General features: G+C 44.6%; 1 protein-coding gene across 1 annotated transcript in view; it reads right to left on the reverse strand.

The window, feature by feature from the left end:
- Nucleotides 1-23027, reverse strand: part of BCAR3 (BCAR3 adaptor protein, NSP family member) — a 144575-nt gene that overhangs the window by 85668 nt on the left and 35880 nt on the right. The window contains exon 3 of the mRNA XM_049772199.1: nt 2427-2466. Within this exon, the coding sequence (XP_049628156.1) occupies nt 2427-2466 (40 nt within the window). The remainder of the gene's footprint in view (nt 1-2426; nt 2467-23027) is intronic.

The raw sequence follows: 23027 nt of genomic DNA on the forward strand, positions 1-23027 counted from the left end.
AAATGCTAAGGTGCCAAGAATATTATAGCAGCTCATTCTGGGAATCATTTAGCTTAAAATTCATCACTAGACATAAAAGGTTTACAACTTTTGTCAAGGAAAAAGACCTTAAGTTATAGAGTAAGGGGAGTATTCATTGCTGAGCACAGCCTGAGGAATTCACAGAAAGACACGTGCAATTTCTGAAACGTGACATAGGATAATTTTTTCATGGACCACTGCAATTTACACACTGAATTCTAGAGTACAGCTAAAATATTACAGTCAAGTAAATCACAGTAAAGCTTTATAGCCTACTCCAAAAATTATGAAATATAGTGAGGAGGGACAGAAACACATCATCAGTACAGATTGGAACAGATTCTGATATAGTTGCCTTGTTGGTTTAGGATCACACCTTTGCTGCAATAAAATTACAGTTTGGACATAGATACAAATTGGATCTCTAAGAAGGAGGAACATAATATTTATGTTTTAGTTCACAAATTCCAATAAATGCTGCAGTGATTGCTAAATGACTACGTATTTGCCGGCGTATAAGACAACTGGGCATATAAGACGACCCCCGAATTTTGCAGTTAAAACATAGGTTTAGGCCTATATTCGCTGTATCAGACAGAATGTTCCTGTGCTGCAACTGTCAAAGGTTCAAAGGTTATACTGTCATAGACTTCCTCTCTGACTCTGGCCAATCTGAGCAGGCTTTTGACAGTGTAGATTTGGGTCCAGAACACTGTATAATTTGCATGATAAAAACCCTGCTTGGATTGGCTGAGTTAGAGAGGCGGTCCGAGCAGCCTGGCAGTGATTGGTGCAGGATCGAGTTGGAAAATTCGTTTCGTGGCAATATTCAGACAATTTTCCTTTAGCGGCATATTGAAACATTTTTCGGGATATAGTAGGTGTATAAGAGGACCCCCGATTTTCGGTTGACTTTTTTTTTGTTTCAAAAGTCGTCTTGGGGCTGGCGAGGTGGCACTAGAGGTAAGATGTCTGTCTTGCAAGCGCTAGCCAAGGAAGGATCGCGGTTCGATCCCCTGGCGTCCCATATGGTCTCCCCAAGCCAGGGGCAAATTCTGAGCACTTAGCCAGGAGTAACCCCTGAGCATCAAACGGGTGTAGCCCCAAAAACCAAAAAAAAAAAAAAAAAAAAAAAGATCTGTCTTATACACCGGAAAATACGGTAAGTTCTACTAGAGTTTTGTCCTGCATCTTCTATCATCTGTTTGAGAAGGAAAAAATGTCCCAAACTGGGCTGGCACAGGTGCACATAAAAGCAACAGGCCTAAATACTTGGAAATATGAAAGTGAATGTATCATAGTGAATTATGGTTGGAATAATGCAGGTGGAATACTGTGCCTAAGAGGCTCCTGAACTCCAAACATGATGTCTGCTATGCTAAACACTGATCGTATACACTACCATATATCCAAATTAATAAGTGCAACAAGTTAGAATTTTCTACATACCAAGTTTAATTTCATCTAAAATAAAGCTAGCATCTACTACCAGATAATGGGAAGATGTAAATAACAAAGGGAAGATGCAAAAAGTATCTCTGCTTTTTGCTGAGAACCAAAACATTTCCTAGACATGTCACTGATATTCGGAAATGTCAGACCCACTGGAGAATAAAATAGTGTCATAACTCATGGGCACAGATCAGCCATCAAGTATGCATGTGGGGCAGGCAGCTCTGGAGAGCTCAGAAAGACTCAAACCCTCCACTGAAGATATTCACCATTCCAAAATCCAAAAACTAAACCATGAAACTCATTTTTTAAAAAAGGAAATCATTTGGGAGAGATAAGACAGAAGGTAAGGCCTTGCATGCAGTTGCTTGGGCCATGACCAGTTCAATCCCTGGGCACTACATAGGATGGCCCAGCACAGCCAGGAGTGATCTCTTAGCAGAGATAGGAGTGATTCCTGCACAAAACTGGGTGTAGCCCCCAAACAAAACAAAACCTCATATGGCAGCAAAACAAATCAGGCCTCAGCAGGTGGTAAAATGCAACTGGAAAAGCAAAATCACCTGTTCTATTTATTCTACTTAATAGGAATACTTTTCCATTTCCTGCTGAAACATTAAGTTTCAGCATAGCTGCTGACCCTAGACCCCTTTAGGGGTGTTATATATACACAGATACACGCCCTATTGCCTTCTAAAAATGTTTTGAATTTTAAAACACATCTAGGCCTCAGGGTTTCAGATTAAAGGAAGAGATTGTAGTTTCTATAACAGGATGGTGTAAACCCTCGACAAAGGTTACTAAAGGCCTTGGAGAGTCAAATTACCTTGTGATTGGTTTATTCCAACCAGCTTCCTAAACAAGTCAGAGGGCAACGTTACTTGGTAACATTGTTAGAACTGGGAATTCCATTACTCAGGGCCCCCACTACATGCTAAATTTTGTTTTCCTACCTTCACATAATCCAGAGTTTGGTCCAGAAGATGCTGATCCCTAAAAAGACAAAACAGACAGATATATTGAGAACATGCATTCTAAGGCAGTGTAAAACATGTCTGATATTATTTCACCCAGTTCATCCAAATATTATATAGGACCCACCTTCCAGATAGCACATAGGGCAGCGAGAAAAGAAATTAGAACCAAGGTTGGTGCCTGTCAATATGAACATAGGGGAAGAAGATAGAATACCACCATGACCTCATTCCCAAAGCCCCACATGTGTTTGCTGTTACCTTCAGGTTCCATATGCTAGACTTTTTTCACTTGGGGACTCAAGATTAACTTGAACATAAAAAAAAAGGGCCTGTGAATCCTAAAGCAGAGAGCAAGGAGAGCAGTGGGCGGGGCAAGAAAAATGAACCGACCAATCAACATGCAGTGATTGGATGGCATCGGTGCCACGCCCACGTGAGAAACTGGAGGCTCGGGTGGGCAGGCCAGCTGCCCCAAGGTGACAGGGCGCCCAGGTGCATGAGAGCAGAAGCTGTATCCAGTCCTGCTTCTATCCTTATTTTCATTTTCTCCTTGCCTTTTGCTGCTTCTGTATGATGGGGGTCGCACAAGCCGAGGGTTCACACCTCTGTTGTCAAGCGTGGGACATTCTAGTTGGAATTGACTCTCATTGCTGGCTTCATGCTTGCAGGGGCTGTTCTGCCATTGAGCTACCTACCCTGCAGCTCTACTTCCCAGCACAAGTCATGCCTGATGGTGCTCAAAGACGACCCCTCATGACTTTGTGCTCAGGGATCACTCCTGGTGGGGCTCAGAGGATGGAAGTATGTAAGTATGTAAGTCAAGGGCCTTATATCCTGTACTATATCTTCGATCCAACGTTCTCCTTTCCTTTTTTATGTATTATATAATAAAAAATACTTTATGATTTAATGATAAATATAATTTGCATTATATAATTACATAAATGAAGAAAGTAGAGAGATAGAAGAGACCAGATAGTGAGTTATTTTAGTAATATATTGTGGACTTGAACAAAGATGAAATAATAGAATTGAAATGGGGAATATTAGAAAGGTTTACTAATATGTCTGTTTTCTTTTTCTTTTTTTTAAATTAATATCTTTATTTAAACACCTTGCAACGTTCTCCTTTCTGTGTTTTATTCTGCTCTCCACTCCATCCGAACTACTTCTGTCAACTTATCTTCATGTTCTTAGGAAGGGAAAGTTGCCCTGCACAAAGCTAGTCCTGGCCTGGCGAGGGAGGTGGCTATACCTTGGGTCTGCGTGCAGGGCTTGTGCAGAGGCAGAGAAGTCCCACCCAGAAAACAGATTAGGTTCTGCAGTAAGTCCCTTTGCAGCACTGAAGAATTTGAGCAGAGTTTATGTTCACAATTCTTTTGGATGCATGCCCATCAAAGTGGGCAATAAATCAGCCTTTCAGAGTCTTAAAGCCAGGCGTACTGTGTTGCCTAAGCTGGTGCTGGCTTCATCAGGCATTACCCTTGAGTAGCAAGCTGTCTGCTGTGCCAAGCAAGCACTCTGAGGGGCTCCCTCCTCTTCTGCTGCACTCAGAACTTTGTGTGCATGTCACTATGGACACAAACCCATGAGTGCATTCATAAATCCATGCAGCTAGTGAGACCAGGCCCAAAAGCAGAGTCTTGGGGGTGTAGGGCTATGACACCTCCCATATGCCCATGGAGCACTGCAGCTCACTATGTGACCCTGTCATGGCAGCAAAAATAGTAACAGGGCAAAACAATAGTACAGTGGATAAGGACCTTGTTTTGCACACGGTCAGGCCAGGTTCATTCCTTGGCACTCCTTTTGGTCCTCCAAGTCCACCAGGAATGGTCCATGAGTGCAGGACTAGAAGTCTTGAGCACTGCCAAGTGTGCCTCCCCATCACACAAGCACAAATAATAATAACAAAGGGAAAGGAGAGGGAAATAATACAATCAAAATGTTTAAGAAAGAAATCTGGCTGGTGACAAAAACCAGCATCTTGGCTCTGTGCCCATGAGATCTTAACTGACAGTCCTTGTCAATTAATTGTATTAACATTTTAGCCTCCTAGGCATCCAATTCTGTATTAGTTATTTGGTCCAGTGGCCTGATCCTGCGTAGACAAAGGATGTTAGAACCATTGTATTCCCTTTTTTCAATTTTTCAATTTCTTTTTTTTCTTTAGAATAACTATTTTTCCATTACAAAGTTGTTCATGGGGGCCAGAGCAATAGCACAGCGATAGGGCATTTGCCTTGCATGCAGCTGACCCAGGACAAACCTCGGTTTGATCCTCGGCATCCCATATGGTTCCCCCAAGCCAGGAGCGATTTCTGAGCGCATAGCCAGGAGTAACCCCTGAGCGTCACAGGGTGTGGCCCAAAAACAACAACAACAAAAAAAGACAGTTAAAATAAAAACAAACTTGTTCATGATTGAGTTTCAGGCATACAATGTTGAACACCCTTCACCAGTGCACTTTTCCCATCACCATTGTTGTTTCCCTCCTGTCCTCTTCTCTGACTGCCTCTGTGGCAGGCCTTTTTCCTTTTCTCTCTTTCTTTCTTCCATTCTTCTTCCCTCCCCCTCACCCCCTTCTTTTTCTGTTAGTCACTGTGGTTTGCAATATTGTTAATGAAGGGATATTATGCATATCCCTTGATGATCTTCCAGCACCCAATTCTTGTCCAGAGTGACCATTTCAACTATCACTGTCATAGTGGTCCCTTCTCTGCCCTAAGTACACTCCTTACTTTTTGTGACATGATTCCTAACATGAACTGGTCTTTTTGGCCCTTGTCTCTATTCTCTCAAGATCCTAATACCATACTATCTTTTTCTTTATATCCCACAAATGAGTGTGACCATTCTGTTTATCCCTCTTCCTCTGACTCATTTTGCTCTGCATAATACTCTTCATATCTATCCATATATAAGCAAATCAAATTTCTATTTTTTTGTACATTTTGAAATAGGCATTTTACATATTCGTGATATCCATCCTAAAAGCACAGATCAATGGTTTAAGTAACTGTGTAAATCAATGATTCTCAAAATTTTGGTCTCAAAATCTCATTACGTTAGAAATTGTTATAATTATTATTTTGTGTTTGAAGTCACACCTGATGATGCTCAGGGCTTACTCCTGCATCTGTGTTCTGAAGTTACTCCTGGAAATGCTCAAGGGATTATACATAGTAATGGGGATCAAACTGGTGTGGACAACATGCAGGTGAAGCACCCCTGTATTATACCTCTGGCCTCTACATTCTTTTGCTTGTGGTATTTCTACCTACTGATTATTATTATTAAATACTGATTATTATGATGAAAGCAAGAATTTTAATATGCATTCATTCATATTTTAAAATATGTTTATATAGCAATATTTTGTATAAAAGTATATTTTTCATGACATAAATTTAGAAAATGGTGACATTTTTATAAACCGGCCAAAAATTTATATTAATAGAAGAAAACTGAATGATCTTATCTACTTTTACATTCAAAAGATCATCAAAGGACTATAGGAACATGTGATCTTCAGGAAAGAGCTGTCACTGCACGTAACATGGATGTCTCCATTATTAAGGGTAGCAACATCAGATGTGTCTATTGGCTTTCCTGGTGCAGTGCCTAATTTTCCCCAAGAAATATACCAGCCAGAAGGCCCGTTGGAGAAGTCAATCATAACCACTGCATGGATTACTGGCTATATTTCTCTTATATTTATGACATGGCGGTGACATTATATTTCTCTTTCCTTTTATTTATTTGGCTTTGCCTCCCTTGCAAAACTACAGAAATTCGACCTCAGTTATCCTTGCAGTCTAAAGAAATTTCAGTACCAAAGAAATCTGCTAAATTCCTTGCCGGCTAAGTATATTTGCAACTCAAAGTCCAGCCAGCTACCTGTCTTTCTGTCAGCCTATTTACTTCCTAAGGCCAAGTCAAAACATAGCATCTTCAAGACAACGGTCTTCTCTCCTTGCCTTTGAGCACCACAGCAGATTGACTTTGCCTTTGAATACCTGTTAACAAACAGGTTTGGCCAATGTAGAATTAGGCTATTTTACTTGGTATAATTCTGTACCCCTTTCATAAGTTTTATCTCTTTCTATTACCAGATCATAGGAAGTGGGTCTTAGCCCCTAGCTAGAAAACTTTTCCCTCAGTTAAGGTTATTTGTTATTAGGAAGAAAACCAGGATTCCTGCTATCTCTTAATTTACATCAGTAATGACACCTAGGGCCAGGAACTACTTTGATATGTAAGAAATTAGCTTTCCTTTTATCCTCTGACTCCTAACTAAAACCTATTCTATTCTAAGATTACAAACCACCTAAAGCCATGTGTATTTGTTTTTAAAATCAATGTACATTGCATTCCTTTCATGATATGACTCTTTTTTTTCCCTTTATATACTCCCTTGCCTAAAGATTAAAGTTGTCGCACTCCTGCCAGAAATGTGTTGACCCCACATACACTGTGTGTGGTATCATTATTTCATATTTTATATTCGGCTGCTTGTGTTACTCGTTTTCCTCCGTGAAGGACTCTGTTCCACTAGAATTGCTGAGATGCAAGACGCCTACAGCAAAGAGCTCCAAGTTTGATCCTTGGTACTCTGAGCATTGCTGCCTTAGAGTTATTAAGTGTGGTGCAAGAAACCAAAACCAAACACCAAAACATAAAAAGTATTTTAACCTTCCTGGGAGCCGGGAGTCAGGCAGGAGGAGGTTTGGCAGGCCCACGCCATGCCGGAGGCCTGCTTGGCCAGGCCTAGGGGGGGTGCGGGATTTGGGTAACCCCAGCACCCCTCTGCCGCCTTGCTCCAGATCTCCAGGGCTTCCCCGGGCCACACCCCTGGGCAAGCCGGTGAGTTGGGTCCCTTGGTGGAGTTTGAAGGACCCTAGGCCTTCCCCCACTATCCATGCGGCTCCTTAGGGAGGGTCTGGGTGGGGCTCTGAACTTCTGTTCTCCCAGCTTCTTGAAGGATCTCTCCTTCCTGGGAGCCGGGAGTCAGGCAGGAGGAGGTTTGGCAGGCCCACGCCATGCCGGAGGCCTGCTTGGCCAGACCTAGGGGGGGTGCGGGATTTGGGTAACCCCAGCACCCCTCTGCCGCCTTGCTCCAGATCTCCAGGGCTTCCCCGGGCCACACCCCTGGGCAAGCCGGTGAGTTGGGTCCCTTGGTGGAGCTTGAAGGACCCTAGGCCTTCCCCCACTATCCATGCGGCTCCTTAGGGAGGGTCTGGGTGGGGCTCTGAACTTCTGTTCTCCCAGCTTCTTGAAGGATCTCTCCTTCCTGGGAGCCGGGAGTCAGGCAGGAGGAGGTTTGGCAGGCCCACGCCATGCCGGAGGCCTGCTTGGCCAGGCCTAGGGGGGGTGCGGGATTTGGGTAACCCCAGCACCCCTCTGCCGCCTTGCTCCAGATCTCCAGGGCTTCCCCGGGCCACACCCCTGGGCAAGCCGGTGAGTTGGGTCCCTTGGTGGAGCTTGAAGGACCCTAGGCCTTCCCCCACTATCCATGCGGCTCCTTAGGGAGGGTCTGGGTGGGGCTCTGAACTTCTGTTCTCCCAGCTTCTTGAAGGATCTCTCCTTCCTGGGAGCCGGGAGTCAGGCAGGAGGAGGTTTGGCAGGCCCACGCCATGCCGGTGGCCTGCTTGGCCAGGCCTAGGGGGGGGTGCGGGATTTGGGTAACCCCAGCACCCCTCTGCCGCCTTGCTCCAGATCTCCAGGGCTTCCCCGGGCCACACCCCTGGGCAAGCCGGTGAGTTGGGTCCCTTGGTGGAGCTTGAAGGACCCTAGGCCTTCCCCCACTATCCATGCGGCTCCTTAGGGAGGGTCTGGGTGGGGCTCTGAACTTCTGTTCTCCCAGCTTCTTGAAGGATCTCTCCTTCCTGGGAGCCGGGAGTCAGGCAGGAGGAGGTTTGGCAGGCCCACGCCATGCCGGTGGCCTGCTTGGCCAGGCCTAGGGGGGGTGCGGGATTTGGGTAACCCCAGCACCCCTCTGCCGCCTTGCTCCAGATCTCCAGGGCTTCCCCGGGCCACACCCCTGGGCAAGCCGGTGAGTTGGGTCCCTTGGTGGAGCTTGAAGTCCCTAGGCCTTCCCCCACTATCCATGCGGCTCCTTAGGGAGGGTCTGGGTGGGGCTCTGAACTTCTGTTCTCCCAGCTTCTTGAAGGATCTCTCCTTCCTGGGAGCCGGGAGTCAGGCAGGAGGAGGTTTGGCAGGCCCACGCCATGCCGGAGGCCTGCTTGGCCAGGCCTAGGGGGGGTGCGGGATTTGGGTAACCCCAGCACCCCTCTGCCGCCTTGCTCCAGATCTCCAGGGCTTCCCCGGGCCACACCCCTGGGCAAGCCGGTGAGTTGGGTCCCTTGGTGGAGCTTGAAGGACCCTAGGCCTTCCCCCACTATCCATGCGGCTCCTTAGGGAGGGTCTGGGTGGGGCTCTGAACTTCTGTTCTCCCAGCTTCTTGAAGGATCTCTCCTTCCTGGGAGCCGGGAGTCAGGCAGGAGGAGGTTTGGCAGGCCCACGCCATGCCGGAGGCCTGCTTGGCCAGGCCTAGGGGGGGTGCGGGATTTGGGTAACCCCAGCACCCCTCTGCCGCCTTGCTCCAGATCTCCAGGGCTTCCCCGGGCCACACCCCTGGGCAAGCCGGTGAGTTGGGTCCCTTGGTGGAGCTTGAAGGACCCTAGGCCTTCCCCCACTATCCATGCGGCTCCTTAGGGAGGGTCTGGGTGGGGCTCTGAACTTCTGTTCTCCCAGCTTCTTGAAGGATCTCTCCTTCCTGGGAGCCGGGAGTCAGGCAGGAGGAGGTTTGGCAGGCCCACGCCATGCCGGAGGCCTGCTTGGCCAGGCCTAGGGGGGGTGCGGGATGTGGGTAACCCCAGCACCCCTCTGCCGCCTTGCTCCAGATCTCCAGGGCTTCCCCGGGCCACACCCCTGGGCAAGCCGGTGAGTTGGGTCCCTTGGTGGAGCTTGAAGGACCCTAGGCCTTCCCCCACTATCCATGCGGCTCCTTAGGGAGGGTCTGGGTGGGGCTCTGAACTTCTGTTCTCCCAGCTTCTTGAAGGATCTCTCCTTCCTGGGAGCCGGGAGTCAGGCAGGAGGAGGTTTGGCAGGCCCACGCCATGCCGGAGGCCTGCTTGGCCAGGCCTAGGGGGGGTGCGGGATTTGGGTAACCCCAGCACCCCTCTGCCGCCTTGCTCCAGATCTCCAGGGCTTCCCCGGGCCACACCCCTGGGCAAGCCGGTGAGTTGGGTCCCTTGGTGGAGCTTGAAGGACCCTAGGCCTTCCCCCACTATCCATGCGGCTCCTTAGGGAGGGTCTGGGTGGGGCTCTGAACTTCTGTTCTCCCAGCTTCTTGAAGGATCTCTCCTTCCTGGGAGCCGGGAGTCAGGCAGGAGGAGGTTTGGCTGGCACTGGTAATCTCTGTCCAGTCTACATTTTCAAAATCGCGTGGGGGCTATTGCCCCCGCGCGCACAAGAAACATTAATAGTACTCTCACAAGAAACATTACTAGTACTCACTATCATTGAATTATGTTTTTATGTATGCAGAATGTCCATTTTGTACTCTGCCCTTTTGCATACCCCTTCATAAGTTCATATTTCTCTTTAACTTCTTTAACTCCTATCATCATTACTCCTTTTTTACCCTTTCTAACTTAAGTACTCTTGAGTCCTAATTCACAGACCAAAGTGGTGCCCTAGAGTTAACACCCACACAACTATTTTAAAAGGCATAAAAAGGACACATATCTTTTCAACATTTTATGCGTGTTTTCTTTGACGGCTATAACTTTTGCTAAATACTTTCTTATACAGTGATGATCCCCCCCCATTTTTTTTTATCTTCTCTTTGTGAACTACTCAATATGGAATTTGGTGTGAAAGAATCCCTCAGTTTAATACTTATGTTTGAACCAAGTCATGGGTCTTGTTGGAAATGTTCTTATGCCCCCATATATCTGATAGCACCACGTGGCTTTATATCTTGTTTGCGTAGGCACACTGACATGGGAAAATACTATACATACCAATAAGTTCTTATCTAATAGAAAGGGGAACACACAAATCTTGTAGTACAATGAGACCTTACACCCTGAACATTGACATAAAGACCTGGCACAGGCCTCAGAAGAATGGACATTCTCCATTTACCCCTTGATCTACAGAAGACATTTACAAAACATCCAAGGTTGTATATAACATCACCCGGAGGCATTCCTGTACCAGGGACGACCCTACAGCTGCTCTGACATCGATCTACTCAAAAGAGACATCCCTTAGCACTGAGAAGACAACAAGAACAATGACCTGTTTACTGGACAGGGCTTGCTGTATTGCCCATTTATGGTGAGGTTTGTCTATAACATCACCTGGAAGCAATCCTCTACCACGGAAGACCCTACCACTGCTCAGACATCGTCCTGCTCAAAAGAGACTTCCTTTAACACTGAGAAGACTTAACAACAACAACAACCTGCTTATAGGACAGGGCTTCCTGCATTCCCCTTTCATGGTGAAGTGAAACGAGAAGGCACTCCTCATCATGACTTCAATGTAGGACATGCAGATTCCAGAATCTTTAATACAGAAACATGAGACCAACAACAGAGACTCTGTGATAAGTGTGTTGGCGCTACGGACAATGTCTTGGAGCGAACGATAACTTTCCTGAGGCCTAGAGCTGGTCTTATGCCAGGAAACTTCAGGGGTAGGATCTCTTTGTATTTAGGCCAAGGCTATTCCTTTCCATGCCTCTCATATTTTGGTGGGCCTATGCAAACAACAATTGCCACTCTAACACCGTTTTTACTGTGCTCCTTTGACTCTAATCCTTAAAACACACCCACTTAAAATTTGAGGTTAACTTAAGCTAATATGCATGTACATGGAAATGTAAAAAACACTATGCCTCTAATGTTTAAGGAGTTACGTAAGCTTGATGGCTTTAGATTGCCTTGTGTGCTGTTAAGAAATATTATAATGTGCTACAATCTGGGGACTTGAGGGAAAAAGTAATTGCACATGGATTCTGTTTTATTTATCTTAACTTTTTTTGGTGAAAATTCAAAGTTAAGATATCAGCAAGGGGACTTCTTCTGATAATTATGTTATGGGTGATTGTCCTTCCACTGTAACTTTACCTTATCCTCTTTCTTTGCATCTTTTGTTCTCATAATTCATAATAAAAAATTATAAAAAAAAAAAAAAAAAAAAAAAAAAAAAAAAAGAAAGTAGTTTACTGAATTACCCGGACTTTATTTTATTGTCAATATTTATATTCTTTTTGAAACTATCCTTGAAATATAACCAGTATCACAAATAAAAAAAAAAAAAAAAAAAAAGTATTTTAAATATATCTTAGAAATACTAAAGAAAATCCATCTGGGCACAGATATGTAATTACAATAGGGAGAGGACTTTGATGGACTTTACAAATAACTATGGATATTTTCTTCAAGAACATGGGGCCAGGGCCCGGAGAGATAGCACAGCAGTGTTTGTCTTGCAAGCAGCCGATCCAGGACCAAAGGTGGTTGGTTCGAATCCCGGTCTCCCATATGGTCCCCCGTGCCTGCCAGGAGCTATTTTGAGCAGACAGCCAGGAGTAACCAACGCCGGGTGTTGCCCAAAAACCAAAAAAAAAAAAAAAAAAAAAGAACATGGGGCCAGAGAGATAGCATAGAGGTAGGGTGTTTTCCTTGCATGCAGAAGGATAGTGGTTCAAATCTTGGCATCCTATATGGTCCCCTGAGCCTGCCAGGAGCGATTTCTGAGTGTAGAGCCAGGAGTTACCCCTGAGCGCTGCGGGTGTGACCCAAAAACCAAAATATATATTCTTCAGATCCTGGGGCCGGAAAGATAGCACAGCAGTAAGGCGTTTGCTTTAGACACAGAAGGAAGGTGCTTCGAATCCCAGCATCCCATATGGTCCCTGAGCCTGCCAGGGGCAATTTCTGGGCATAGAGCCAGGAGTAGCGCTGCCAGGTGTGACCCAAAAACCAAAAACGAAATAAAAAAAAACAAAACATACAAAATCTCGGTAAGAAGATGTCTATGTACTCCCCAAAGTATTGTACAGATTTTGCAATTCCTCTAATGATACCCATAACATTCTTTAAAGAAGGGGATGAATCAAAAACTCCTGAAATTCATTTGGAACAATAAACATCCACAAATAGCTAAAGCAACCCTTAGGAAAAAGAAGATGGGAAGCATCACTTTCCCCAACTTTAAATTGTACTACAAAGCAATAGTCATTGAAACAGCACAGTATTGGAATAAAGACATGGAGGTAGGGTGTTTGCCTTGCATGCAGAAGGACAGTGGTTCGAATCCCAGGATCCCATATGGATCCCCGAGCCTACCAGGAGTGATTTCTGAGTGTAGAGCCAGGATTAACCCCTGAGCGCTGCTGGGTGTGACCCAAAAATCAAAAAAAAAAAAAAAATAAGACTGACCTTCATATCAATGGGATAGACTTTTTTGATTGATTCAGCCAAAGCAACAAAATAGTGACTAGGGAGTTTCCTTTGCATACAGTTGACCTGGGTTTGGTCCCCAGAGTCCCTTATGGTGAGCAATGCCAGGAGTGCAAAGAAATGAGTAACCCTGGGCACTGCCAAGTGTACTCCACCGCACAAAAAAAGAAATCACACTTATTAATATCATCACTGATGTCATCAAAATTTCAAAAAAACTTCTGGAAATTGCCAAGATTATGGTAGGGAATGTACATTTTCTAAATCTCAATTTCTTGAAAGCTTAGATTTCCTTCCTGGCAACTAATACTGTCAAATATTTTCTTGAATCTTAATTTCATTCATCTTTGAGGAAAATATTTATTGTTATATTCCAATACCACAGAGTTATGCTTTGAAATTTTAATTTTGTTACTTTGTTTTTGGACCACATCTACTTATGTCAGGTTTATTTCTCCCTCTATACTCAGGAATCACACCTGGTAGGGCTCAGGGACCATATGTGGTGCCAGGGATGGAAGCTGGGGTCATCTTTCCTGCTAGTTTCTCTATCTCAATATACAATGCTCCTCTCCTCTCCCCTCCCCTCTCCTCTCCTGCATGCAAGGCAAATGCCCTACTACTGCGCCATTGCTCTGGCCCCACGATGCTTTTTATTTTTAATGTGCAAGTTTTTGTAGGCCTAAATTTTTTTAATTTATTTTATTTAGAGGGGGCTGGAGCAATAACACAGGAAGGATGGCATTTGCCATGCATGCGACAGACCCCGTGCTTGATCTCTGGCATCCCATATGGTCCTCAGAGCCTGTCAAGAATAATTTCTGAGTTGCAGAGTAAGGAATAACCCCTGAGTGCTACCCAGATCTATTTACCCCCAAAATTAATTTATTTAAACTCTGTTGCTTACAAAACTGGTCGTAATACATTTATTTCTGGCATACAATGTTCCAACTCCAATCCCATCACCAGAGTAGCATTCCCTCCACCATTGTCCCGGGTTTCCTACCCACTCCTAAGATTGCCTCTTAACAGGTATGAATAATTTACTTAGTATTGCTTGTTACAACTAAATGGTAAGGGGCCAGAGCGATAGCACAGTGGGTAGGGTGTTAACCTGGCATGTGGCTGACTCAGGTTTGATCCCCGAAATTTCATATAGTCCTCTGAGCCTACCAGGAGTGATTTCTGAGGGTAGAATCAGGAGTAACCCCTGAACACTGCTGGGTGTGCCCCCAAAACAAAATAAAACAAAAACTAAATGGTAATAGAATTATATATATAAAAAATTCCTTTTAGAATCTTGTCCAAGATCTGCTCTTTTACTAGATTTAGCAGTAAAATCTGTTTCCATTCACTTTTGTTGTTTTGTTTTTTTGGACTACACCCAGTGGCAGTCAGAAGTTACTCTTGGCTCTGTGCTCAGAAATCGTTTCTGGCAGGCTTGGGGGACCATATGGGATGCCAGGGATTGAACCTGGCTCTGCCCGGATCGGCTGCATGCAAGGCAAATACACTACTTGCTCTGCTATGGCTCCAGCCCCTTCCTTTCGCTTTTGATAAGTCAAAATATTTCACTTTCTCTATAACTCTGGGCTTCCATAGCCACAGGTTAATATCCACAATCAACCAATATGGATCAAAAGTTTGTACTCAAAATGTATATTATCCTTGATACAGAATAACATGACGTGATTAGTATCTGTGTCAGATACTATACTTAACTGATAAATCATTTAGGGCTCAGAGGGATGCACAGGAGCTAGAGACTTTGCTTTGTATCCTGCTAGTCCTGACTCAGTCTCCATTACCACATATTGTCCCTTGAGCACAGCCAGGGGCCACCTCTAAGCAGAGAGCTAGGAACAGTCCCTGAACACTGACAGGTCTGACCCCACCCCCAACCCATCCCTCAAAAAAATATATGCGAGGGGCTGGAGCAGTGGCGCAAGTGGTAAGGTGTCTGCCTTGCCCACGCTAGCCTAGGACAGATCACGGTTTGATCCCCCGGCGTCCCATATGGTCTTCCCAAGCCAGGAGCAATTTCTGAGCACCTAGCCAGGAGTAACCCCTGAGTGTCACCGGGGATGCCCAAAAACCAAATAAAATAAAATAAAATAAATTACATATATATATATATATATATATATATATATATATATATATGGGAGCATATTAAAAAGTATATGGAAGGATGTATATAGGTTATAAGTAAATATCGTATTATTTTTATCTAAAGATCTTGGGCATCTGATCCTCGGATTTTGGTATTGCAAAGGCACTTGAACAAGTTTGCTCTAGGAATAATAAGAGATGGATGTACCCTACATCTCTCAGTGTAGACCCCTCAAAGAACTCAAGAAGGGGTTGGAATAACCAATGTGGGCCTTGCCACAGACCTCAATGTTTCCCCAAGAGGCCTCCCAGTGTTGAACGAAAGACTCATATCCCCATGTGCTTCACCAGTACTCCCTTCATATAGGCAGAAGACATAGAGAGGCACTATTCAGGAATAAAATTCAAGCCCTCTCCTGATCCTGCCCCTATACAAACTCTGCCAGGTCTGCAAAGGGGGCTTGTCCCTTAGACAATGAGAGCAGAGCAGAGCCCAAACTCTCCTTCAGTGCTACAAAGATACCCTCATATTCCCCTTCTCACCCCTTTAAGCCAGGCAAGAGAGGGAACAGAAGAAGCTGCAATCAAAGGTGCTGAGAGAATTGCAAATCTAAAAGGTTTAAAACTCATTGCCTTGAACTAAATTAAAAGTGTCTTTCAGTGCAGAAGTGCTGTCTCCCTTCTCAGTTGGCCAGCCAATCCGAGTTAGAAAATAGCAGCCTCTCATCTGAAATAGCACATCCAGTTATTCATGCAAGATTGTACAGCAAACGCTCCTCCAGCCACAAAATTTATATTCTCCAACAGAGATCACTAGAAAACAAACAAAAAACTTGGCAATATAAACGCAAGATTAAAAAAATTTTTTGTTGTTGTTTGACTTTTGCCAACAATGAATTCCCCACACACTGGAATCCATGATAACTGTTATGCTTCTTAATTTACGGCCGGGAGCCTGGCGGGCACCCACGGCCCTGCCGCCAGGCAGCGTTGCAAGGGCCACAGGCGGCAGGGAAGCAGCCGGGTGAAACCAGACTCTCCTGTTATTTTGTTCTTAAGTTTATTGAGTTTTAAATAACATCATAGTGTTTACTTTGGTCCAATCACTTTTTCCTGAGTCCCACTTTCTTAAGTTCAAAACTCATGCAGGGCTAATTGAAGCCACAACAATGCCATACTTGCTATTTGAGTTTCCTATCAGTAACCTGATTAATCATTTCTTCTTCTTGAAGGGAAACTTGACCTCCAGCTGTTTGCTATTTTGACTTCCCCTTAAGTAAGGACTTATCCTCCATCTTGAATGCACCAGAGACATTTCACTTGAATTTTTTTTCCTCAGCATTTGTGATGATGAGCACTGATGAAGATGGAAGTGCTCCAAGTGTCATAAATTATAGGATGCTTTAAATGGGCGAATGTTTACTTCTTTAACTACTACATGACAAACAACACTGCCAAACACATGTCCTTTTGAATATAACATAAAAGGAATCATTAGCAATAGGATGATTATTTCATGAAAGGGAATGACGGGAGAACTAAATCCATCTACTGCAGACTGGGAAGGCTTCAAGGCTCATTTTAAATGCTGCACATTCCAGCAACATGCAGAAGCAGTGCACTCCAGCACCCTGGCAGTGTTTGCACTTCAGGTCCCTGTACTGCCATTTTACTTCTACGTGAACGCTCTCTTTGTAAGGTGCTCTCCCCATGAGTGGTACGATAGCTCCTTTATGCCCACTTTTTCCAGAAGTCCTTGCATGTCTCATGATCATTATCAAGCATCTAGCATGTGCTATGCATGCATCAGGCTACTCAACATAGACAGGGAACCCAAAACAAATCGACACAATTCAAGTTGGTGCAAGAGTAGGGGCAAAAAGGGAACACCTTCGAGGGTTTCTTTCAGGTCATATCTTTGTTTATAGTACTGGAGAGAAACTTGTCCCATTAAGGAAAAAAAAAAATCTGTGGGTTGGGGCCAGAGAGATACTACAGTGGGGAAGGCTCTTTTCTTGTCAACCCAAGTTCAATGCCTCACTACATATGGTCCCCCAAGCACTGTCAGGAGTAATCTGATCAGAGAGCCAAAAATAAGCCCAGAGAACTGCTGGATATGACCCCCCAAGCCCTTGACCTCACTCCTGTAAATAAAATAATAATCTGTGGGTAGAGAATCAAAGATGTAGCTCAGTGGTATAGCACTTGCTTTGCAGGTACAAAGCCCTGGGCTTGGAAGGGAGGAAAGAAGGGTAAAATAGGGCCCTGAGAGATAGCACAGTGGTGTTTGCCTCGCAAGCAGCTGATCCAGGACCAAAGGTGGTTGGTTCGAATCCCGGTGTCCCATATGGTCCCCCGTGCCTGCCAGGAGCTATTTCTGAGCAGACAGCCAGGAGTAACCCCTGAGCACCACCGGGTGTGGCCCAAAAACCAAAAAAAAAAAAAAAAAAAAAAAAAAAAAAGACAAGAAGGGTAAAATAGGGGAGGACAGAGGAAGGGAAGAAGGAAGAAAAGGAATGGCAAAAACAAGGGAGAGTTAACTCTACATCTAGAAAGATAATAGTACAGGGGTGGCGAACAAGTTTGACACAAAGAGCCAAAATTTTAAACTGTGAGAGTCAGAGAGCCACACCACGCAGTGACCTGCCAAAACAGACACACAAAAGCATCTAATTTTAACAATAATATATTAAACACATATTGCATTTTGCCATTTGAGTGAGGGTCAAAATCCTGCAGTGATGGTGATGGTGTGCTGCGACCTCCACACTTAAGAACTCACAGCAAGATGGGACCCAACATGTGACACACGGGTTTCCCCCCCACTCCCCTCACTGGCCTGTGCAGTTGTTTTCGAGGAATGGGAGAGGGATGATGCAGCCTGGGGGCGGGACTCCGCTCTCAAAATCCAAACTTGGCAAAGAGCCACAGTATGCAAAATAATGATAAGAGGCAAAGAGCAGCATTCATTTTGGCAGGGAGCCGCATGTGGCTCGAGAGGCACATGTTCACCACCCCTGTAATAGTAGAAAGGTAGAAGGGTAAAGTGTTTGCCTTACACACAGCCAATCCTGTTTTAATCCCCAAGTGCTGTTGAGCACAGAGCCAGGAACAGCCCTGGAGCACCACTGAGTATGACCCAACCTACTCTCCCACCCCACAGAAATAGAGAGATAGATCAGAGAGCTGAGGCTGGTTGAGAAATACCCAGGGAACAAGTCTGCAAACACTGGGGTACATTTTGGGGAATGCCAGCAATTCGAAGTCAGTTCTGTTCTAGCCCAAACCATCTTAATCACAGGGATCCACAATGTTAGGTTACACTTTATTTTACCCAAAACAAAGATCATCCTGGTTCCTTTATATCTATTGTTTACAATCTGGTTTTATTACAAAATAGAGATGGTCTTACATGTAACCTGGGTGAGACTGGCTCAGGATAGCCTGAGCTATCTGTCCTAACTTTGTCCTTACTCTCCCACCTGGGGGTTATCTACATACTCAATAAAAATGACCCTTTGGTAGGCAACTCACTCTCCATACAAGGTAGATTTCCAGATTACATGTGTTCCACCCTCATAATGAAAAGTAAAAGAAGGGGCTGAAGAGATAGCATGGAGGTAAGGCATTTGCCTTTCATGCAGGAGGTCATCGGTTCGAATCCCGGCGTCCCATATGGTCCCCCATGCCTGCCAGGAGCAATTTTTGAGCCTGGAGCCAGGAATAACCCCTGAGCACTGCTGGGTGTGACCCAAAAACCGTACGCACGCGCGCACGCGCACACACACACACACACACACACACACACACACACACACACACACACAAAAGAAAAGAAAAGAAAAGAAAAGTAAAAGAAATAAAATAATTTTATTTCTGCAGCTTCCCGGGGAGTCGCCCTTAATTCCCAGGGACTGAGCAAATGTCAAGTGTACCACCCAACGACTATTGTAATTTTCCACTGAAAAATTATATAAAGGCCTGTTAAATCTGGTTCGGCACTCTCATTCTCTGGCTTATACTAAGCCATGTTGGGAGTCCGGCATATGCTGACATAATAAAACCCCTCGTTATTGCATGGTCTCTGCCTCTTGGAGTCATTAGAGGGGTGCGTGTGGAATTCCTGACCTTATCAATACAGGGCATGAGGTGATTTTTACATTACAATATCTTCCTCAGTCTCTTTTCCAACTTTAAAATCCCCATAATTCCAGAGAGACCTTTACCTAGATCTTTGCTCTGCCCCTACACTTCTACCAGCTCCATTTCCTCTGGTAAAGCAAAACCTTGAGTGTTGATTAAAATATAAAATATCAAGTATAAGTATAAAGTCCACATGTTGGTGAGGCCGCCCCCAACTCGGCTTGGTGCCTCTCTAGGCCCTCAGGCCAGTGGGTCTGAAGATGCAGGATAACAGCAGAGAAATAATTCACAAGCAGTCAGTTCAAGTTTCATCGAAGTCAACTCACTTTATTCCCTCATGGCTTTTCTTACCATGAGTTTCTGTGTCATGTCTGCCTAACTCATGTCTTTCCCTCAGGAGCCCTATCTATCTCCCTTGTTGCTTCTCTGCTAAGCCTTCTTTGCAGCTTCTCAGCTTCTCCTCTGGCTCTCTGCCTTTTACTGCCCCTCCTACCTCCCCCCAGGCAGACTCTCTTTATCTAAAATAGCCCACCTCAATCCAGGTGAATTAACTTCAGATGGAATTAACTCAAAAGAACAGGTTAGATTGGGGGGGACAGAGTGATAGCACAGTGGTATGGCGTTTTTGCCTTGCATGCAGTCAATTCAGGACCATGCAGTGATTCGAATCCCAGCATCCCATATGGTCCTCCGTGTCTGCCAGGAGTGATTTCTGAATGAAGAGCCTGAGCACTTCCAGGTGTGACCCACCCCCCAAAAAAAAAGAAAGGTTAGGAAAACAGAAAGTTGGGGGTAGGGTGATGCATTACACTTGAGGTTTTCCCTTGAAATGAGGTGACCTCAAGAAGATTCCCCAACTTCACTATAGCTGGTTCTGAAGACACTGAATAAACTGGGAAGGTTTTCACAGATGGGATGAGAGGAAGGCAAGGTCTTATGGAGGAGCCTAAGGGATACCTAAGAGGATTTTTAAAGGGCCGCACTAGGAGAGAGTAAGCGACAAGACCCCTGGTGTGCTATTGTGTTACTGATCCTACCCTAATCAATTAATGTACCCCATCCTAGGGTGTGACCTAGTGATAGTATATTGGATTATTCCTTACTTGGTATTCTGCTCCCACCCTAGGGTGGTACCTGATTCTTGTCAATAAAAGCAAGGGTCTGAGGAAGGCTGGGTCTCATTCTTCTGTCTTCTTCCACTGAGCTGAACTCCATTTAGGAGCAGAAAGCTTTGGTGCTTTGAATTCCTTGCTTGAGCACTGGATTTCCTGAACCCATTCTTGTTCCTCTTCACTGTTTGAATTATTTTCTGCAGATCTCTACAACTGTTCTGGAACTGTTCCCCCTGACCTAATCAGACAGGGGAATGGGAACTACTTTTCCTGTCTGGGAGCTCGGTGAGAATCAAACCTTAACCAATCTCCTAGAGAATGTGGGGCCAGAGAGATAAAATGGAGGTAAGGTGTTTGCCTTTCATGCAGAAGGTCATTGGTTCAAATCCCAGCATCCCATATGGTCCCCCGAGACTGCCAGGAGCGATTCCTGAGCACTACTGGGCATGATCCCCCCAAAAAAGAGAGAGAGAATGTGACACTTTCTCTGGCGCCTGAACAGAAAACTCCCTGAATTTATTCCTGTGGAATCAATCTTTTCCCGTGAGGATAATGCAATTTCCTTAACTATATCCAATATTTCCTTTGGTAAAGCAGCTTGAACTTGAACATTTGAATATTGATTTTCATCCATCAATAGTTCATAAGATAGGGTCACCCCTGCCACCCATTTCTTATTTCCTTCTGGGCTAAAGAGCCTGCCTTTAACTTCTTTCGTGTAAAACATGTCCCACTGAACCCGCTGAGGTGAACTTAAACACATTTTTTACTACTCTTTTCAAATCACGCAGAACCCAAACTGATTTGACACCAAAATTTTAGCAACTCCACACAATATGGTGATGTAGGACCGTAATCTTTACGTGAGTTTTTTAAACCAATCTATGTCTTCTATCTCAAGGGGTTTATAAAATGAGATGTTTATGTCAGATAAAGGGGCTGAGCCCATGTTGGCAAGATTATCTGAATAGAGCTCTGTGGTGATTCATTCTGATTCAGCATTTAGTAGGTATACCTGTCAGTTATATCAGTAGAATCAGGATTCACCTGTGGAGTTAGTACAGGCGGATGTTCACTGGTGGTCAATATAGGAGTAGGATTGTGTGTTTCTAAATGTTTGTTATGAGCCTGTGTGTTTGCAAGATAGCCCTTATTTTCTAGTGGGAGGAGATTCACTATTCCTTATCCTTTTATCCCTTAATACCCAGTAAATCAATAAGCTCAGCAGGATTATATTTGCCAATATTGACATTCTGAAGATGGTCAAGGATATATACAGTACAGGAGAGCCAATTATATAATTATATACTTTTGTTTCCAATGTGGCCACAGCGAACAAAAAGCAAAAAATTTAAACAACGCCAAACCAATCTGTTTGAAATAAGGTGGCATAATCCATGCAATTAACCACATAGGCCATCTTAAAATTTCCAAGAGAGATTTCCAAGAAAGAATTTCACTTATGGTTGATGAGGGTTGGGTTGCAGTTCAGGCACCAGATGAAGTATCACATTCTCTAGGAGATTGGTTAAGGTTTGACTCTCACCGAGCTCCCAGACAGGAAAGGCAGTTCCCATTCCCCTGTCTGATTAGGTCAGGGGGAACAGTTCCAGTTGTAGAGATCCGCAGAAAATAATTCAAACAGTTAAGAGGAACAAGAATGGTTTCAGGAAATCCAGTGCTCAAGCAAGGAATTCAAAGCACCAAAGCTTTCTGCTCCTAAATGGAGTTCAGCTCAGTGGAAGAAGACAGAAGAATGAGACCCAGCCTTCCTCAGACCCTTGCTTTTATTGACAAGAATCAGGTACCACCCTACGGTGAAAGTAGAATACCAAGTAAGGAATAATCCAATATACTATCACTAGGTCACACCCTAGGATGGGATACAATAATTGATTAGGGTAGGATCAGTAATACAACATCGTGCAACTTCCTGAAGCCTCTAGCAGAAGGGAGCTACCGCAGGGCCTTCAGACCTACCACAGCCAAAGTACTGTCTTCTTCCAACAACTGGAATGAGTTTGCAAACTCAAGTTTACCCAGCACCTTGAATGAGGATTTGGCTGCAGATTCTGAGCCTAAGAACCTCACTGGAGAGCCTGACTAAGCTCTGGGAGGTATGGGTGCCACAAAAGCGGCACTAATCAGTGGGTGCAGAGTTGCCAAGGCTGTGGGTGATGGTTACATAGAGATTAAAACAAAGACCCCCATCATCTTATCTACTCATTCCGTCTAAGCTCTACAGGCTTTTCTTTCTATTGCTCAGTCCTTGCCAGTTCTTGCCTCTGCCTTCTTGACATTTACTTGGCATTTCCTTCACCTGAAATATGCCTCCCAACTCCCTTCTACTCTCTTAACTCAAAAGCTCACTTCCTTCACTACACTTAGGTCTCTGCTCACAGCTTACTTCCTTGAAGGGACTTCCTGTCTAAATGTCTAAAAGGCCTACCGTATATAATCGAGTATCAGTCAACCCTAGTATAAGCCTACATCCCCACCAACTTTACCCTAAAAACTGGGAAACATAGTGATGTGAGTATAAGCCAAGGTGGAAAATGCTGCAGCCAGTGGTAAATTTTTTTTTTTTTTTTTTTTTGGTGGTTTTTGGGTCACACCCGGCAGTGCTCAGGGTTTTTTCCTGGCTCCGTGCTCAGAAATTGCTCTGGCAGGCACGGGGGACCATATGGGATGCCGGGTTTCGAACCCGATGACCTTCTGCATGAAAGGTA

Source organism: Suncus etruscus, chromosome 4 (genome assembly GCF_024139225.1).
Source record: "Suncus etruscus isolate mSunEtr1 chromosome 4, mSunEtr1.pri.cur, whole genome shotgun sequence".
Lineage (NCBI taxonomy): Eukaryota > Metazoa > Chordata > Mammalia > Eulipotyphla > Soricidae > Suncus > Suncus etruscus.